At 40.0% G+C, this 18,152-nt stretch overlaps 2 protein-coding genes across 2 annotated transcripts; both read right to left on the reverse strand.

Moving 5' to 3' along the window:
- Window positions 1-4,436: 4,436 nt before the first annotated feature.
- nphp1 (nephronophthisis 1) lies at window positions 4,437-15,549 on the reverse strand. The gene is made up of 20 exons (XM_036546960.1): window positions 15,321-15,549; window positions 14,845-14,921; window positions 13,549-13,609; window positions 13,326-13,456; window positions 12,839-13,055; window positions 12,562-12,663; window positions 11,838-11,926; window positions 11,619-11,664; window positions 11,126-11,210; window positions 10,071-10,165; window positions 9,324-9,452; window positions 8,772-8,846; window positions 8,460-8,570; window positions 7,944-8,026; window positions 6,819-6,895; window positions 6,604-6,703; window positions 6,264-6,376; window positions 5,785-5,858; window positions 5,415-5,459; window positions 4,437-4,743 (listed from the first exon to the last, which is right to left on the reverse strand). Exons 1-20 carry the CDS (start codon window positions 15,402-15,404, stop codon window positions 4,465-4,467), a joined length of 2,073 nt encoding a protein of 690 aa, XP_036402853.1. The 5' UTR covers window positions 15,405-15,549; the 3' UTR covers window positions 4,437-4,464.
- An 834-nt stretch (window positions 15,550-16,383) lies between these two features.
- Window positions 16,384-17,880, reverse strand: LOC118790423 (mitoregulin). Its single transcript, XM_036547330.1, has 2 exons — window positions 17,625-17,880; window positions 16,384-17,407 (listed from the first exon to the last, which is right to left on the reverse strand). Exon 1 carries the CDS (start codon window positions 17,819-17,821, stop codon window positions 17,651-17,653), a length of 171 nt encoding a protein of 56 aa, XP_036403223.1. The 5' UTR covers window positions 17,822-17,880; the 3' UTR covers window positions 16,384-17,407; window positions 17,625-17,650.
- Window positions 17,881-18,152: the final 272 nt, after the last annotated feature.

Genomic DNA, 18,152 nt, shown 5'->3' on the forward strand with positions numbered 1-18,152 from the left:
GCGAAGATACAGATCAGGATGCGAATGACTTGGATGCTTTGATATTACCTCACATAGCTTCTGCAAAATTCCTGGTGAAGGAAAAACAGTGGACATGCGACTGTGGGTAACTTAAAGCAACCTCTTTTTATGTTATGACCATGGGCGCAAATTACAGGGGGGATGGGGGAGTTGTAACCCCCCCAATAATCAAAACCGGCCAATACAACCCCCCCAAATAATCATATTCATGGAGAACTCAATCCCCCCAATGTTCAACCCAAAGTTATGCCCTTGGTTATGACTATAACATTTTTATTATGATGGAGTAGCAGCATTCCAAAAGTTATTATATGTGTCACCTGTTTATTTTTTTTTTTTTGTTAATCCGCTGTGTTGACAGCAAATAATGAAACATCTATTTACCATGTAAACAGCCAAAGAGCAGGAACAATACACATGACATTGGAGCACCGGTTTACTGCGAAACTCTTTAGGATACACACCTTAGACAACCAGAAACATAGATCTGGTTACTAATCAAGATATATAGCAATGCTCTCCATGGAAAATCTAGCTGGTGGTACAGGTTGCAAACAATGACGGTTTGTTTGACAAGCATGTCATTTCAAAGCACTACAGAAGGATGAAAATTTGAATGCAAATGACTTTTTCTTCCAATAAGAGCTCTGCATCCTTGTTCTGTATTTGACTTTCAAAACCAATTCTCCACTACAAAGTTCTGCCTTTACTGGTTAACTTTGTCCTAACTCACTACAATATATTAACTGCAGAAATGAACATAATGTCCACATAGTATGCCATTTTGTCAGTCTGTCTTTAGATTTCATCACCTAACGATCGTGTTTTTAAATGTGATGGTGCCAAACTAGCGGTCCCAATTCCAAAAAAAGCATTTTGTGGAGCGGCACTTTCTCAGCAGGCATACAGTCCAGTCCAAAGCAATCTTGCCACCAGGTTATGCCCCTGTGGGGCAGGAGTCAGAAGTTGTTATGTGCTCCACAAACAAGGCTTGCCACATTCCACCCCTGCTCCATGCCTTCTGTGGCACCAAGACATAATGCGTCACACACATTTCTCTTGCTGTATCGTATTTCCAGGGCACAAGGTAACCTGAGTCCTGGAAAACACCACCCCTTGTTCGGTACCATTTGAGAAACAGTGTGCCTCCGAGATATTGTTGGGGAATTGTTATGGATATTAAGCATATTTTCATACCGGGGTGTTGCCTTACAGGGATTGCAACAATCTCCACATTCCAGATGTATAGACTGAGTTCGATGTATTGAACTCAGTCTATACATTGTTCAAAGCCAATATGTCACAGATGTTGTGGTAGCCACACTATATTTATATTCTTTATAACACAGTACTGTGATTGCAACCTTCAAAGTGCATGCCTGTGAAGTGAGTGCCTATTATACATTACCACAGAATACTACAAGATACAATAGGACACCAATCTGCATGTTCAAAATACAATGTGCAAATATTATCATTTTGATTACCTGTGTCGTCTGTCATCTTGGGAGACATTTCTTCACCACAGGCATGCGAACCTGATAACATGCTGATAACCTGTTGAGTGAGAGATGGACCTCGGTAGCAGAGATGAGATCTGAAGCACCTCACAGGTTATCTCATACAGGCGCCAAAGCTATTTAGATCATTCAAATTATGTCTTTAATTTCTCAGGAAGACTTTTTACTCTCAGTAAAGACAGTTATCTTGCAATGATGTCAAGTGTAATTTTCAACACCTTAGCGAAAAGCTGTGGTGCCCCTGAGCACAGACAGAATGCTAGTAAAGCCACACCCATTGTAAAACTTTCAAAGTTCAGTACATTCTCTTTTTTGATGGTTCACACCAACAAATGCTGCTGCAGAGGCTAAAGAACCATGGATATACCTTTTTCTTTGCCCTCTCTTTAGAAAGTGTTTCTGCTTTTTTACCCCTTCGAGAAAAGGGAGACCTGAGGGGCTTGAACAGTTATGTGCAAGACCTATGTAACACCTTCAGCAAGACAGCTGCAGTCTATTGTGGTAGTCTATTGTCACTATGGACGGAGCCGCTGTCACTCTATTACAGCACGTGTCTGACCCAGGAGACCATCTGGAACAAAAACAGTGCCTTTTGTTGTGAGGAATTTGAAAAAATGAATATGAATAAATACAGTCATGTAATGTTTGACCATAATCCTGCCCCAATTTAACAGAAAGAGGAACTACCAACAATTCCAGTATGAGAAAGGAACTTTGGCTTTGGGCAACATATATTTATTTTAATTATATAGCAAACAAAGTAACCTATAACCACTTGTTAGTGGTGATTTGCCCTTTGCAGGGGTGTTGAATTACTTTTAAACAATAGTGGCCAATCAAAGACCACTGAACAGCCAATTTATAAATGGCTAAATGAAGAGATAATAATCAACCACTATGAAGAAGCTAACCAACACTCCATCTAAGCACAGCAATGTAGGTTTGGCGTATAAAAGATGGACAAGGGTTCTGAGGGTGGTAAGGTGAAACACAGCTGTTGGTTCTTTACCTTGTTTACCTCTGACCCAAATGAGGCAAATAAACATCATAATATCATTATGAATCCATCCATTTTGGATGCTGAAACACAGCATTATCTGTACCCTCCTTTGCTGAACAATGCTGTAGTTGTTAGCTTGTGTCTTTTCGCTGAAATGGGAAAGGCCTGCTGCCTGTATTATAGAGCGGCACTCCCAGAAGGAATGTGGAAAAACAGGTTCTGTGTTTGTCTCTCCAGACTCTGTGAGTTCACGTTTGTTCTGAACTGCTGTTCGTGACCTTCAAGAATTTATATTACATTATCTTAGAAGATGCTCTTATCCAGAATGACTTCAGACCATACATTTACACATCATCTATACAGTTAGACGTTTTACTGAGGAAAATTGTGTGCAAAGAGTGCAGCACTTTGCCCAATGGTACAATAGCAGTGCACCCCCTCAGAATCGAACAATCAACCTTTGGTTTACAAGCCCTACTCCTTACCACTAATTTACCCTGCTGCTCCTTCTTCAGTGAGCAAGCTCTGAGCAGTTTGCCAATAAGTTAATTGAAAACCACAGTGGACCGAGGAGGGGCCAGTGGTTATCTATAGTTTCAGACATTTCTGTCATACTCTCCATAATGGCTACAGCTCGATATTGTGTATGACTTATTATTCAATGTAGGAATTTATCAAAGTAACTTGCGTGCAAAGTCTGTGAGCTGGTTAAGATGTGCGTCCTTTGTTGTGATAAAATTAAGTCACTGTGATATCTAAATGGAAGTACCACCACAAATAACAATTCTGAGAATTCTGAACACGACCACTAAAGACGATGGAAAGGTAATACCCCTTAATGAAACATTTAAAATTTAAATGAAAGGCTTAAAATGTCATTCTGTTGTGGATTAAGTGCCACATACCCACAGACCAAGAAGGTGGTGAAATAAAATCCCAGGTTAATTTCTATGTGTTTCCATATGATGTCCTAATCCAAGTGCTCTTCATCACCATCTGGACTATGCTGTAGATTTTTCTACAGTAAAAGTGTTCTAGATCTGGAGGCTATTAGACAAACTTAGTTTCAGGGTTTCACTTATTGCCTGAAACTTACAGATCAGTTCATAAAACAGTATCACACCACAATACAACCTGATGTAAAATGATGGATGAGAAAGTCCACAGAAAACCACTCATGCCAGAGTGGTGTTCTGGCTCTAAACAATGTCAAGAATAATTAATGTCACATTCTTACTGACTCCTATGAGAGGAAGCCTGTTGTTTTCTCAAGGCACATAGTTAATGCATATTTCTAGAGAGGCTGGGTCTTCTTTTCCTTTATTTTCAAAGGGTACACATTGCTGTTGTATACACAGTAGTGGCACTGATCTTTGGTCAAGGTGCAGTACTTGAGATACTGAGGATCAATTCTTCAAATTATGGCTCTACACAAGAATCAACATTTTCCTCCCTGATAAAACCAACAGCACATTGGATGACGGGTCATGCTACAATAACCCTGTGATAGGGTGGTGCAATATCATTCTATAGTTACCAACAAAAAGGCAAGCTGTGATCGTACTATGACATCCCAATTCAGGAGGAAAACACAGATAGTTTTCTTCTGAAAGCCCTACATATTTCAAATATTAACAATATTATTAACTCCAAAAATGATGCAGAGCCACAGACTAAAACCTCTAACACATTATTACTATGTATCTGTAACCGAAATATCAATACTGTGATAGAAAAGGTTTATTTGTTGTGACTGGACATCATGATGTAATATAAAAAACATTCTACTGTATTAAGTGAACACAAAGAAGAAGCCATCTAAGCAAAGGTGGCTCTCAAGAAGCTTCCTTTAAAAGGATGTAAAAATGTATACAAAAATATAAATATGTGTGATCTCATAATCAGTCCCAAAGCAAAAGTGGTTCAGCCGGTAGTCGCGCTGACTCTGCTCGTGCCCAGGAAGTCGTACGAGACCTGGGAGATGTCGAAGGCCTCCTGGGCGTTGTTTGCAGAGAGGAGCATGGAAAGCGTGCCGTCCGCCTTCGCGCCCTGCAGCGCCAAGTCAAAGATGGCCTTGCAGCGCTGGTTCTCCAGCTCCTCGTCTGCCCACCTGGCGGCTGGCAGGCTGGCAGAATACAGGAGGGGGAAGACGGTGTCCAGGTACACCTCCACAAACAGGGCCTTCAGCAGCTCACCGTCCCGCTGTCAGAATTACATTACATTACGTCATTTAGCAGATGCTCTTACCCAGAGCGACTTCCAAATAAGTGCACCAGTATGCTAACAGTAGTTATCTCACAGCGTTACAAGTAAGTCAGTAAGATAATGAGTTAAGTGCTACACTAGTGTACAGCGCTTTTTTTAAATAGAGAATAGGGATAGATAGGATAGGTAGACTGGAGACACAGATTGAAGAGATGTCAATACATAACAGCATATGATAAAGAACCACATCACTCCTGCCATGCAGCAATTTTGGTGCTAGTCTCAGAATACTCCTGCAAAGTTATTTCATGCATATACAGCTGGCATGTTATTGGGGCACTGATGCGCTGCATCATCACTATCAATACAGTAACTAAAGCCAGGCCCAATTATGAGATTATTAATACCTAGCAAGAACATTTTGTGATTATTAATGTTTTCCATTGTGTAAATTATTTTTGAAATACTCATCTATGATATGCTTTTTACACACTGCATTCAATTGAAACTTTCATTAGTCCGTCTGAAGTTCCACAGTCCAGACGTTCTCAGATCGGGCCAGAACCACATGCTACAGCAATAACACCAATGATTCTTGATAAATCACTTCATTGCTGGGTATGACAACAGAAAAATCCTTAAGTTTTTGATCAAATTGAAAAGTGTACCTTCTCGGACCTCTTCAGAGCATTTTCTCTCTCCGCCCATACACTCTGGAAGGACATCATTAATTGCAGTCAGAATAAACAGGTCACAAATAAGTCAAGCCATATATTAATCAGTAGTTCAAGTTCTATGCCTTTGCAGCAAGCTGAAAGCATCTTAACCACACAGTTCACCTTTATTCTCAGCACTGTGTTAGCATGAATGATATACACTAACCTAATTAAGCTCCAAAAATGACAGCCCGAACAACACAAACCTCAAGGGAAGACTGACGTTAACTCCTTTTACCTGACATTACAAAATATTCCAACAATTTTCCTCGAAGTAGACAATGTCCTAGACTTGTATCAGCAATTACTGCTTTGCACTTACCCTGAGAGCATCTAAAAGATCTGTCTGGTCGAGAATCTCTGGGAATGTTGCCAGCACCGGGTTACAGATAAGATCTGCAAAAATAAATTACACGTAACAGTGTTAACATGTGTGCATTTTTACCCCAGTCAATTCACAACTTGATTTTCCTGTTCCCAGCTCCTAGATCATCTGAGGCCCTTATGCTGAGCACTGCTATAATCTCGCCGAGCTTCCTTTTATTATTGAAATGAACTAATATAATTGTCTAGGTGACACAGTGTCCATCAATTACGCATGAGACATTTGACAGTTCCTCTTTTGACTACATTAAGTGACATGGACAACCAAAAAAAGAAAAACAACAATAGCCTAATTAAAACACCTTGTAGCATGCCCTGAGGACAGGTTATCCTGATCTTCACATACAGTACATATTTGCAGTATTATAGAACAGAACACGTAGTGGTCGGCTGGGAGGAGGCTGCTTCAGCAGTTACCTGCATTCTGCATGGTCGGTCTGTCCCTGTGAAGAGCGTCTGCCAGGACCTGTCTGTAGAACGCCAGCAGGTGTATGCTGCACGTACTGCCCACCAAGGTATCTGGCAGGAGACTAAAGACACAAAGAGGCTGGCTTAGTACTGTCACCACTGACCGCTGTTGATTTCAGCTCGCTTTAATGAAAACGTGGTCAAGTGTCTTCATGTCACTTGTCCAAGGAGACCTGGCAGAAAGGTTGTAATGACCAATGGTGAAATTAAAGAATGGACCAATAACCTGTTTACAGTCAAGACTGTCTGTGTAGGGAGCAATAAACGTGACACATGAACACACGCATACTTCAGATTTGTCCTGGTCTTTGCGTTGGGCGATTTTAGTTTGACTATCAACTTCGGCTGCTTCCTGGAAACAATCATCTGCTGGAACACCCCGCCGATGGCTGCAAGAGGCAGACGCAGACACGGAGAGTGGATTACCGTCTAACATTCAGCAACTGCTGACTTACAGACTTACAAAGATGGCACTTGCTTGTGGATTTGGCTGTCACTTCTTACCTCTTCTGCTTATAGAGGGGTCAACGTCCACACCTTTCTCATATGGCGTGCCTCCATGTACCATTAGTTCATAGGTTCTGCACAAACAAGGGAATTACAACACTGGATCCATGGTTTCATATCCAGAGGAGAAGTAAAAATAGTAGCATTACACATATAAATGTCCCAACTGAAGGCAGTTTTGAATCTGTATTTTCTGAATCTTTTGCTTATTATGTCAAAGCAGTTTTCTGTATTAAATTAATCATCTACTGCAGAAATGGTGTTTCTCCAAGTCAGGTACATTTGGAGCTCACAGCAGGAAGCATTGTTTGATAGATAAGATGTGATAAGTGTGGTCATCTACTGACATATATTCCGTTGAAACAGACAGAGCACACACACATCCTGCCTCATGACGACACTTCTACAGTCACACCGCCCCTCGCTCCCTCCACTCATTCCCCCAGTACTGATGTCTAGTTGTTGCTAGACCTGGATTTAATTAACATTAATTAATCACTTATTTCTTTAATTAATTATTGAACATAGTTTTACAACGTTCAATAACTAATTAAAAAGACAAAGAATTGACCATTCACTATTGAACCATTCATTGTGTATTTTATGTAGTGCTGATTCACACAATCTCATTACTTTCGGGATGGTAACTAGCTATTCTAATTTTCCACATTGCTGTATAGGATTGTTCAAGTATAGCCAACTATTACAAACATAACAGTTTAGTGTTACAAACTACAATACAATGCTATGACATGTCTTTCCATGTGCAGAAAAAAAGTTGTTCATTCAAACATCAAAAATGTCTAGTTCAAGAATGAAACTTACAAACATAAATTTAGAAACAGCCTTAAATTTTACTTAAATTCTGGTTCATTTGTCAATGTTAACACATATATGAGGAATGATACTTCATTATTCATGGTATTTTAATGGGATGCTAGAACATCCCAAGCACAAGTAAAGGTGATGGCGGTATTGGAAAAAAAAAAAAAGGCAGCCAGATCAGAAGCACTAAATTCCATCAGCGGTAATGTGAGGACTGCTGTATCCAACAGGAGCATCTTGTGGCATGCGCTTGAGATGACAGTGGCAGGGCGTCGGCTGGCCGTGGGCCAGGGATACCTGTGGGGGACCGGCACGCTGCTCGCGTCGAAGAGCCGGAGGAATGCCCAGCCACAGCTCAGGTCCCCCCGCTCACCTGTGGACTGGAATGTGACAGAGAGAGGTGACGTCGCCGTTTCAGCACAGATAGAGGCGTGTGCTCAACTCTACAAGTGTGCTATGACTTTGCTACTGTTTTCACAGACAGCTTCATACATACCACATTATTATATTAAATTACTCTCATTTAGCAAATGCTTTTTATCCAGAGTGACTTAGGCAGGTTACAATTTTTACACGTTATCCATTTATACAGCTGGATATTTACTGAGGCAGTTGTGGATTAGGTACCTTGCCAAAGGGTACAACAGCAGTGCCCCAGTGCGGAATTGAACCAGCAACCTTTTTTCATCATGAGCCTTGCACCTTACCACTATGGTACACTCCCATTCAGCCTTCATCGTGGCAAACTGTACAGTGAAAATGATTTCAAAACCTTTCAAGACAAGGGAATGTGAGAGGAACAACAGAGCTTACATTTCGAATGTAGGTAACCCCAAGTTCGAATAAGATTCCCACGTCGGGAGATTGTGAGTCGCTCCTTACAAAGCAGTCCCCATCTAACAGGCTGGGCAGGATAGCGACTGTCTGCAAATTTAAACCCAAGGGAGAAAGCACAAATCTAATTAGAGTTGTTAACACTGCATCAAGTGTCACCTTGTCACACTGAGACAGCTTAATTACTCACAGTAATGACTACATTCAGCACATTATGTTTGCAATATAAAGCCACTACATTGTATGGCCATTTGCAGTATTCACTGGATGGTATAAACATGAGAAGTATACCCTTGGGGAGAAGGTCCAGGTCTTGAGGTTCTTTGAATTGTAACTTGCTCTAACTGTGTGGATATTACTCAGAACCTGGGAAAATAAAACAGAATTCACACTTATGGACATTAAAACAAATACACTGGAGTGAGGAAACTGCACAGTAACCCCATTTAATCTGACATTAACAGGGTTACAACATGATCCTTAGTGTCTTTGAACTACTGGCCTCCAATCAGTGCTCACCCATGCTCACTGTATCACACAAGTACCTATGTGATGATCACTGACCAGAGATACGGATTTGGGAGCTACTGATGGAAGTCTGGGACTCCCTTGCACCCCCTAGTGATACAACCATGCAAATACAATCCAGAAAAGGTTGATTCAAAAGCATTCCGAGAATGTGATGTGACAAAGATAACACAATGATACAATGCACTCCTACTTAGCGGTAACCCTCTACGAATTGGAAGGAGGCGACAGTCTGAGCTAACCAGACAGGTGCAGCAGTGTAGCTAAAGGGAAAGAACCGGGGTGGGGGGAACAGGGGAGGAGGGTGTCACCCACCTTGGTGCCATCAAACACGCAAAGACGGACATGTCTGCTCAGGACCTGCACTCCAACCCCTGGAGTTGGAATCATCCTACAGCTCCACAGTGTCAAAGTTAGGGAGGTCCGGGACACTCGAGGCCGAACCTAGGGATTAATAAACAGTGACTATTCATGATGGTACAGTGAAGTCTCATGAAGCCAGGGAGAGGAACTCTTATGTTTTAACCCATCACAGACATTTGCCATGGACGGAGAGATTATTTGATTGTTTCAAACAAGGCATTATGGGGTTCATGAAGTTCTTACTCTCCTATCGCTACGGATCCCACCATGCATAACTACCCTGAATCTTACACATATTTTTCCATGACATTATTTTTCATCTTAGCAGATGCTCTTGACCATGGTGACAAGGAAACATTTAAACACATTTATAGAGTTTGATATTTGTTGGAGCAGTTCTAGTTAAGTAGATTGATCATGGATACAGTAGCATCATCCCACAGCAATTTTCTGACCTCACTATAGCAAAATGCACAATGCTAAAATCAAAAAGAACTGCTTTCCACAACTAGTACTTTTATTAGTATTTACTTCAGGTCATTCCCTTCAGCACCAGTTGCCAATGGATATACCAGACATTAATGCTGGTATTCCCTATGACTGTGCTTTAGTGTCAAGGTGGTTTTGTCATATGACCAGGTCAAATTTCACAAATTTCAAAAACTCAAACAAAAAATGGAACATAAAATAAATACATACACTTCCTGTATCTGGATCCCACAAAAGGTCTTTGAAAGCTAGCTGGGATTGGCTCAGCTCTGGCTGAAGGTAGTGGCTACTCCTATAGGTCTTCCCTGCAAAGTTAACATTGAACATTGTTAAAACATCCAACATTAAATGTTTATTAAGCATAAAATTAACATTAACATAAAAGTATTTTCTAATTTGTATTCTAAACAGGATCACTTAGCTGCAGCAGCACTGTAAAGCTACCTAATGCTACTAGTACATGCTACTTATGCCAAAAATGTAAAGAATGATTTATCCGAGAATAATCAACCAAACGTTCCACAACAAAGGTGCCTGAAACGTGCATCACCGGGTGTGCGTGTCACCTGCAGCTGGCAGTGACGAACACCTGTGGGCTTGTCTTCGAGATAACCGTTCGTGAAGTCAGAGAACAGTGAAACATGACGCAGGTGCTCTTGTCGCGCATTCGATCAACACGCCCCGTCAGATTCTGCCTGCATCACGAAAAGTCACGCACAGCGCGCCACAGTATGGGAGAACCCATCCATTCATGCATACCTTTCTGTTTCTCAAGAAATCAAATATATGCTGTCTCCTGAATGATCTCCATTAAATAGCAGTGAAGAGTCGAACTAATCGGTACTAATATATCATCAGTTAATGCTCCATTACCTTTAAAACGAAAGGCTGAGATTCAGTTTTTTAAAAAGCGTGCAAAGACAATGGCAATAAGGAACGGGACCCTATTCGAATGGATACCTTTCCATTAGCCATTGTATGGTTCATCCTCTGTGAGAATGAATCGTAGGTTAAAGCTTCCTGATTTATGAAAGGCAACACTTGTTCCATTCAGTCTACAGTCAGAAGTGCATGGAAACTATGAAACAAGGGAAAGTCTCCATGGGTAAAAGGCATGAATCGCAAGCACTGATGGCCACAACTACAACTGAACAATCACAGCATTATAACAGGTTCCAGACTTACAGACACAGACAGGTTACATCAATTTCACATTTGATTCCCCCACCGGAAAAAAAAAGCAAAAGCAACCCTGGGAAACTCACCTTCACTCAGCAGACTGGACAGAGTAGATGGCCTGAACCCAGCTGGAATGGCACCCATGGCAGCCAGAACATCAGTCGCATTGACCTATGAATTGGTGCACACACCATATGTAAAACCAATCATTTAGCATTCAGTAGAATCCACTCACACACCCTCTAGCCTGATATGCACAAACATGTATTGGCTATATTTAAATCACAACTGACTATATCATGGAGGAATCCATCATGAAAGAATGCTCTTTTAGTTACTTTCATAGATGAAGGAAAAATAGTATCATGTGTTTTAGAGTACTCAATGTAAGCTTATCCTTGAATGATGGCTCACACCAAAAGTGGGAAGTCAGTTATCTTGAAGTTGTGATACATAAGTGTGTCTATTGACAAACAAACAATCCTGTACCACTACTACCATGAACAACACAAATAAGAATAAGAATGAGAATAAGTATAAGAATGAGAATAAGAATAAGAATAAGAATAATAACAATACCTCTAAAACTGCTTTTCTCACAGCATCCCAGTTGGAACTTTGCTGGCTATAAAGGGTCAAAACAGGAGTCTTAAATTTGCATGAAAAATTCTACACACACACACAATCTTTTTTCCAAGGCAAGAAAAAAAGCTTGTCCACTCAGTATTGCCAGCACCAAAGCTCAGCTGGCTTGCTTTGTACTCAGCCCCATCTACTGGTAGAATGAAAACCCTCCACCTTTGCTTGGTTTTGGACTCATCGTCCAGCTCTTCATCACTCTCCTCCCCAGTCTCTGATTCCCCATCTTCTTCCTCCTCTTGATGGACCTGAAACAATTCAGCCATTACTCTCTAAACTGCAGCTGCATTACTGTCTAAACTCCACCTGTTTACTCGGTAAGCCTTGTGTAATACACATTCTCAGAGGATAGAAAAAAATACTGCTTGCAATATCTTCATATCCATTCCTCCAGATTTGATTGTTTACATTTAGGGTATAGTAAATAACAATAGAATCAGGTATGACAATCACCTAATGATGTTGAATGAAAGCAAGTTTTTAATTAATGTTTATTAGCTAAAGTTATTTGTATACGTAGCATAAACTACATTAAAGTTCATTAAAGCATGTGGAGGATGCAGGGACAGTATACTGCACTGCATTATTACTTCAAAAATACTGTACAGAAAGCTCTGTAATGTAATTGTAGCTTTATTATAATGATCTTGTGATTGGTAGATTGATCAACCAATGGCAACAAAAGAATCAGTAAAAAAAAATATATAACTGCATTTGGCCTACAATCCTATTAACTTTTTTATTTCACACATTTCTTAACAGAGTCAACACATTCAGATGACATGAGACAGCAGATTTCCATCTAAATCCATTAAGCCTGAAAACAGATGTAGCAGAAAGACTGACAGAAAATTGGATAGTTGATGAGAAGAGGGATCTGTACCTTCAAATATGTTTTGGGTACTAAGCCCTTGTTTCCCTTTGAGTCTTCAGCAAGCCACCAGCCGTCAGCATTCTTACTGAGAACGTACAACAAATCTCCCTTCTGTTAAGTCAAAGAAAAAACAGTCAAAATCAAATATAATAACAAATAACAATCGATCACTGTTTTATGAAGCATAACAGTATTGTCTATGAAGGCATATAAGCATTTATAAAGGTATAAAAATATGCACATCAGACTGGACAACAATAATGCAGAAAAATGGCTTGTAACATACCTGTACTGTGAGGTCTCCTTTTTGTTCACCTTTGAAAGCACTTATGGCTATAAAAATCTCTGGCGCTTCCTTTACTGCATCTTCCTCATCCTCATCCTCATCCTCATCTTCATCCTCATCCTCCTCTTCCTCCTCCTCTTCCTCTTCCTCACTTTCCTCCTCTTCACTCTCATCTCCTCCATCCACAACCTCCGAAGAACTTGTCTCTGTATTTTTACTGATATCCAGAAAGTGTGGTGGTGTAGTGGAGTCTAAAGCTATTACCTTATGCCAATGAAACTACAGTTTTATAACAGGTACCTGAAGCTGAAGGACGTAATTAAATTTGTCATGAATAGCGTACACCAAGTTTCTATGGTTAACAATGAGTTCATTTACATCTTTAAAAGTAACCACAAGAAAAGTGAGACAGTTTTAAGGCCTAAGTTGAACAGAAAGTACAGATTCAATGCAAAAAAAAAAAAAAAAATCTAATTCATTGGCTTACCCTGTACTTTGCTTTTGTGCTGCAGCCAGCGTTACTGCTAGAGACTGCAGCAGTTCCTGCATCATTTTTAGCCTGTTTTCTTCATCAAGTTTTCTTTGGTCATAATTTCCCACGGGAGCTGGTTCATCAGCCTTTACAAGGAAATGCGCAAACACAAACATTTTCAACAGATTTGCTGTCATGTTGACTGTCAATACAAGAAAGTCATTTTGAGAAAATTTACTTTGGTTAGCTTCTTCAGTGTCTTCATCATTTCTTCAACTGATCTTTGTAGCTGGGTGCATCTGTTGGCAGAAACACTTACATTACAATTTCTTCACCACTTTCAGCCAATTGATAGTATTTACTGTTGTGGATATGAAAATAGTATTTACCCATAAATGCAAAGCAACATCAAAAGACACTTTTAACTATAAATATGCATTAATGTTTTTCTAAAACAATGTCAATTAAATGCGGATACTGATGCAATGGTGCAATGTGTCTGGGCTCAATTTCACTATCTGCTCAGTCAGGACTGTCTGAGAAACTCTTGAGTGACTTTGATTGTCGACTAGGCACAACATCATGACAAGACTGACCAGCTAAGCCAGGTGAAAATCAAGAAACAAAAACACAGAAAGGAACCAATATACCATACTTGCCATGAGAGCAATGGCTTCATGCCAATGGTATATTAGAGGCTAAGCTAAGTGACTCCATTACTGTTCACCATCTAGGGGGTTCACAACCAGCAACTTCTAGACTACATTGCTGCTGAAATCATGACAGCTTGTTGAGATCACAATATCATTATGCACCATCTGCTTGACCACTTCAACAATGTCATACATACAGCGTCACAAATGTCAATTTGCAACAACCAGCAACCAGCAACCGAGTCCTCCTGTGCAATCAATCAAAATTGTGTGCATAGCACACAGTCATCATCAGGTGTGGTGTAGATGTGCAGCATGGCATGCTAATTACTGAATACAACAGGCCAGTCAACAAGAGGCCCAAATATGATGAACTCAAGAGTATCTTCTCACCACAGAACTCTACTTGGTAGCAGCCTGATGAGCTACACTAACGAAGGACCTCCTCATGCAATAACGGCCTCCTTGCGAGATAATAATGTAACAGTTATGCCATGGGTGCATACTCCCTGACTTGAGTCAACAGTTATGTGATTTCTAGGATCTGCAAGAGGATGGGACAGAATTCTGTAGCAGCATCTGTGAAAGGATGCAAAGCATGTAGCATCTCCAACACAGTATAACTGATTTGTGTTAAACATGCAGTGATGAATACTGTACTAACTTAAATCTTTAATTAAATCCAGAACAGCAAAGCATAAGATCGTGTTTCCTCTAAGATGCCTAAGATTCACATTTGCAGTCATTATCAGCAGTAATTAATAAACGTGGAAGAATACGTCAGGATTTTGCCAGACATCTGAATGCATTTGAATATCAGATACCGTCAGTAGCTAACTGTAGGCTACTACGTGCGGATGACAACCGGCCTTTTCATTCACCTCTGAGACGCCTCTGTTAATCTTTTGGTATCTGCCGTCGCGTTCAGCTGTCGGACTTCTCGCTTCAGAGTGTCAACCTATAATTAAAAGTAAATAAATACACGGAGATCTAACGTTCACTAAGTAGTATAGTGTATGTGCATATGTCTGCAAGCAAAAGTGATATCATTATCTGGCTAGCCAAAGGGCAGTTCACAAAACATTTCCGTTAATACCATCAGATTGCTAAACCCAAGTTAACTGCTAACTAGCTAGCTACCGCTTTCTAACATAGCTTTTTAAATCACATGTTCATTATATAGTCCTTCTTCCCTCACCCATACGTCCATATAACTGTCTAGTCAAATTAGCTAGCTATAACCATATTTAGCTACCGTTAGCTATGTAATGATAACTACAATGGCTAGCTTCTATACCTAGCTAGCTAACTCTCTGTAGCTAGCTCCATACTCAGCCCAGATTTCAAAGCTACGCACCTGTTTTTTAATATCATCCGTGTCTCTCTGTACTGTTTGCAAAGGTCCTTTTCTTTTAAGTGGCATTTTAGCAGAATTTCGCATAGGTTTTTGGAGAATCAAAACCACGAGCAAAAACGACACGATACTATAAATCACAGACACTTGCTAGCTAGGAACTACGCTCTTAAAGGCTAAACGTTACATATGTCTTACTACTTCTGTGTACTGTTACTTGACTTAAGTTTTATATTTCTACAGAAAAAAATAGTTGCAAGTTTTGGATAGCTAATAGTAGTCAATATCTAGGTAAATCTAGCTATAGCTAGCTAGACATTTCCTGTCGGTATAATGGGATGTTCTTCTACAGACGCTACTTTCTCGGTCGCTAAGATACAGGCGTTCACTCCAGCATCAGATCTGTATCTTAAATGGATAGAGAAGCGATACGCCTTATACGCGTCAAGTGGTTCACTAGGCTATAGACAATCCGTGAAAGTGCGACGGGCGGAAGTGTGTAAATTGACTGCGCCAGGATTATGAAAAATGGCGAGAACAGGTCGCTGAACTGAGATCAGTTGGACCGCGGCCATACTCGAAAAATGTACGATTCTGTTGCATGGGAAGCGTTGTTGGGGGAACCAGAGCTACAGGTTGAATTATAGAGAGTAAACTGGACCCTTCCTGTCATCTTAAAATTTGGAATTTTTTTAGCACACAATTCAAAAATACACATCTCCAGTCATCATCCAATCCAATCCACATGAAGCTAATAAAAATCCTTAACTGATACATGACTGTATAGAAGCTCCTTACTAGAATGAGAATGTGCTGTTCCAAACTAGACTGATCACTTTCATGTCTCCAAATAACTTAAAGACTCTATCCAACTGTAGCCATGAAGTCTTAGTCTAATAAGGAGTCTAAGAATAAATTGAACAAACAATCCAAATGGATCAGTTTTGTTAACCAAAACCATACTGCAATAAAAAAAAAATCCTAACACATTACACATACACTACAGTTACTATCTATTCAGTAATATGTTCTTTGCATTTTTTTTAAATTATAGTTCAGTTCAACCCTAAAAACAGAGTAGTGGACCCACGCCATAAAGCTCTTCTCACATCCAAGGTTTCAAATCAACAAATTTACAGTAGCATTCTCTCTTGTGTATACAAACATTTTCAGTATCTTACAACTTTGTATTTGACATTCCACATTGTTCTGTATGTAAAAAAATGACAATTGCACTTACAGCATTTGCAAAAAAAAAAAAAATTTAATACATTAACTGCAAGCGTTTACCTGCAGCAACTCTTGTGCGAAGAAGTAACAGAACCACCCATTGACACACATCTCCCTTTTAGGCATAGAAAGAAAGCTGTAGCACAGACAGGTGGCCCTGGGGAGGAGTTATGCTAGAGTCAGTAGACACATGAAGGTAAAACTGCCTTGAGTGTATTGTATATGATGAAACCTGAACTGGGCGAGCAGGTTTGGTGGTGTTGTCTGTAAACTCTAATTACAGCTGGTGCTCAATATGCATAGTGCATCTACACTGCAGAAGTTAATGAACTACCCGCAGTTAGAACAATAATTTAAAAAATCAAGAATGGCCTCAGGTCAATACAGTTGTGTAGAAACAGCAACAGACTGTCAACTTATATCTGTAAAATTTCAGTTTGATAAATATGGAATGAAGCCTATATGCTAGCTAATGGCTAGTGAAATACACGCTACGACAGATCATGTTACATTTTAATACATTTTGAGCCATTTACCAGTGGCTGGTTGAGTCAACAGCCAGCACAGCAAACGGGCACTTGTGGGGAAATCAGGATTTGTAATTTTAAAAGTAAAATAAGTCATTTAATCTGGTTTCAAAAATACACGAAGAATTCACCGGTACAGAGGATATGAATAGAAGGCTGAAGAGTAAGACATAACATTTGTTATAAAATTCGACCACTAAAACACGTGGGTCATTTCTCATCAGGGGTGTCTTCTGTGCACATTAGCTTAAGTAGCGAATGGTGGATTCTTGGTGTCAGTTCATATCAGAGTAGTCCATGTGACGACTGGAACTTCCTGGTTGTTTCAATAACCTGGTGAAAAAAGGAATTAATACCATTTAAGTATTAAATTCTTTAAACGGATATAGACCAATAGTTTCTCTTTCACGACAACACAAGGGAGAAGACGTAACTGACAACTTAACGAATACTGTCGCAACCAACATAATGATATCACACTTTGAAAACTGACACAACTAACCAAACACTGTACTGTGGCTATAATAAGGCTTGCAGTATACAAAAATACCGTCACTTGTCCTGTGATCTTTTGTTTCACGCCAAATCCAATTTCTTCTGTGTTTCTGAAAGCTTGTCTTGTAGTCTCTTCTTCCTCCAGTCAAGGAATCTCCTTCTCATTCTGTTGGCCTGCCAGCCAGCTACAAATCCGGTTGCAAAGGAGATCAGTATTGCAACTTGCAGTGTCCTTTCCGACACATCAGCCATGTTCACCTCTGTGTATACCAACCGCCAGGGAAAACACTTCAAGAAGTGTGGAGCATATAGGTAGCTGTCTAAAGTCACGTGATTGTAATATCGCAGCTGGCTTCTACAGAAAGTCTCAAGGTCCAAACCTCTTGCTTGGTTTGATAAAGGATACCAGAATTAAAGTGGGAACCTCTGTGACGCGTGTGAATGCAGGTGAAATCCAAACGACTTCATTAATATTACTCCAATACGTATATGTATTGGTTAATATTTACATTTACATATTCATAGCCTATATACAAATAAAACGCGACCATGAATTTAAACAGTCAGCAATATGTATTTGTAC

The sequence above is a fragment of the Megalops cyprinoides genome, chromosome 15, assembly GCF_013368585.1.
Source record: "Megalops cyprinoides isolate fMegCyp1 chromosome 15, fMegCyp1.pri, whole genome shotgun sequence".
NCBI classification, from domain to species: Eukaryota; Metazoa; Chordata; class Actinopteri; order Elopiformes; family Megalopidae; genus Megalops; species Megalops cyprinoides.

Bases quoted from the DNA above. Each gene is read 5' to 3' on its own strand.
- LOC118790423 (XM_036547330.1), bottom strand. From the start codon at position 17,821: ATGGCTGATGTGTCGGAAAGGACACTGCAAGTTGCAATACTGATCTCC.
- nphp1 (XM_036546960.1), bottom strand. From the start codon at position 15,404: ATGCGAAATTCTGCTAAAATGCCACTTAAAAGAAAAGGACCTTTGCAA. The intron at 12,664-12,838 runs GTATGTTACAAG...TTGACTTAACAG, and splicing joins AAGGAGACCTCACAGTACAG to AAGGGAGATTTGTTGTACGT. The intron at 5,859-6,263 runs GTAACTGCTGAA...TTATTTTTGCAG, and splicing joins ACCGACCATGCAGAATGCAG to ATCTTATCTGTAACCCGGTG.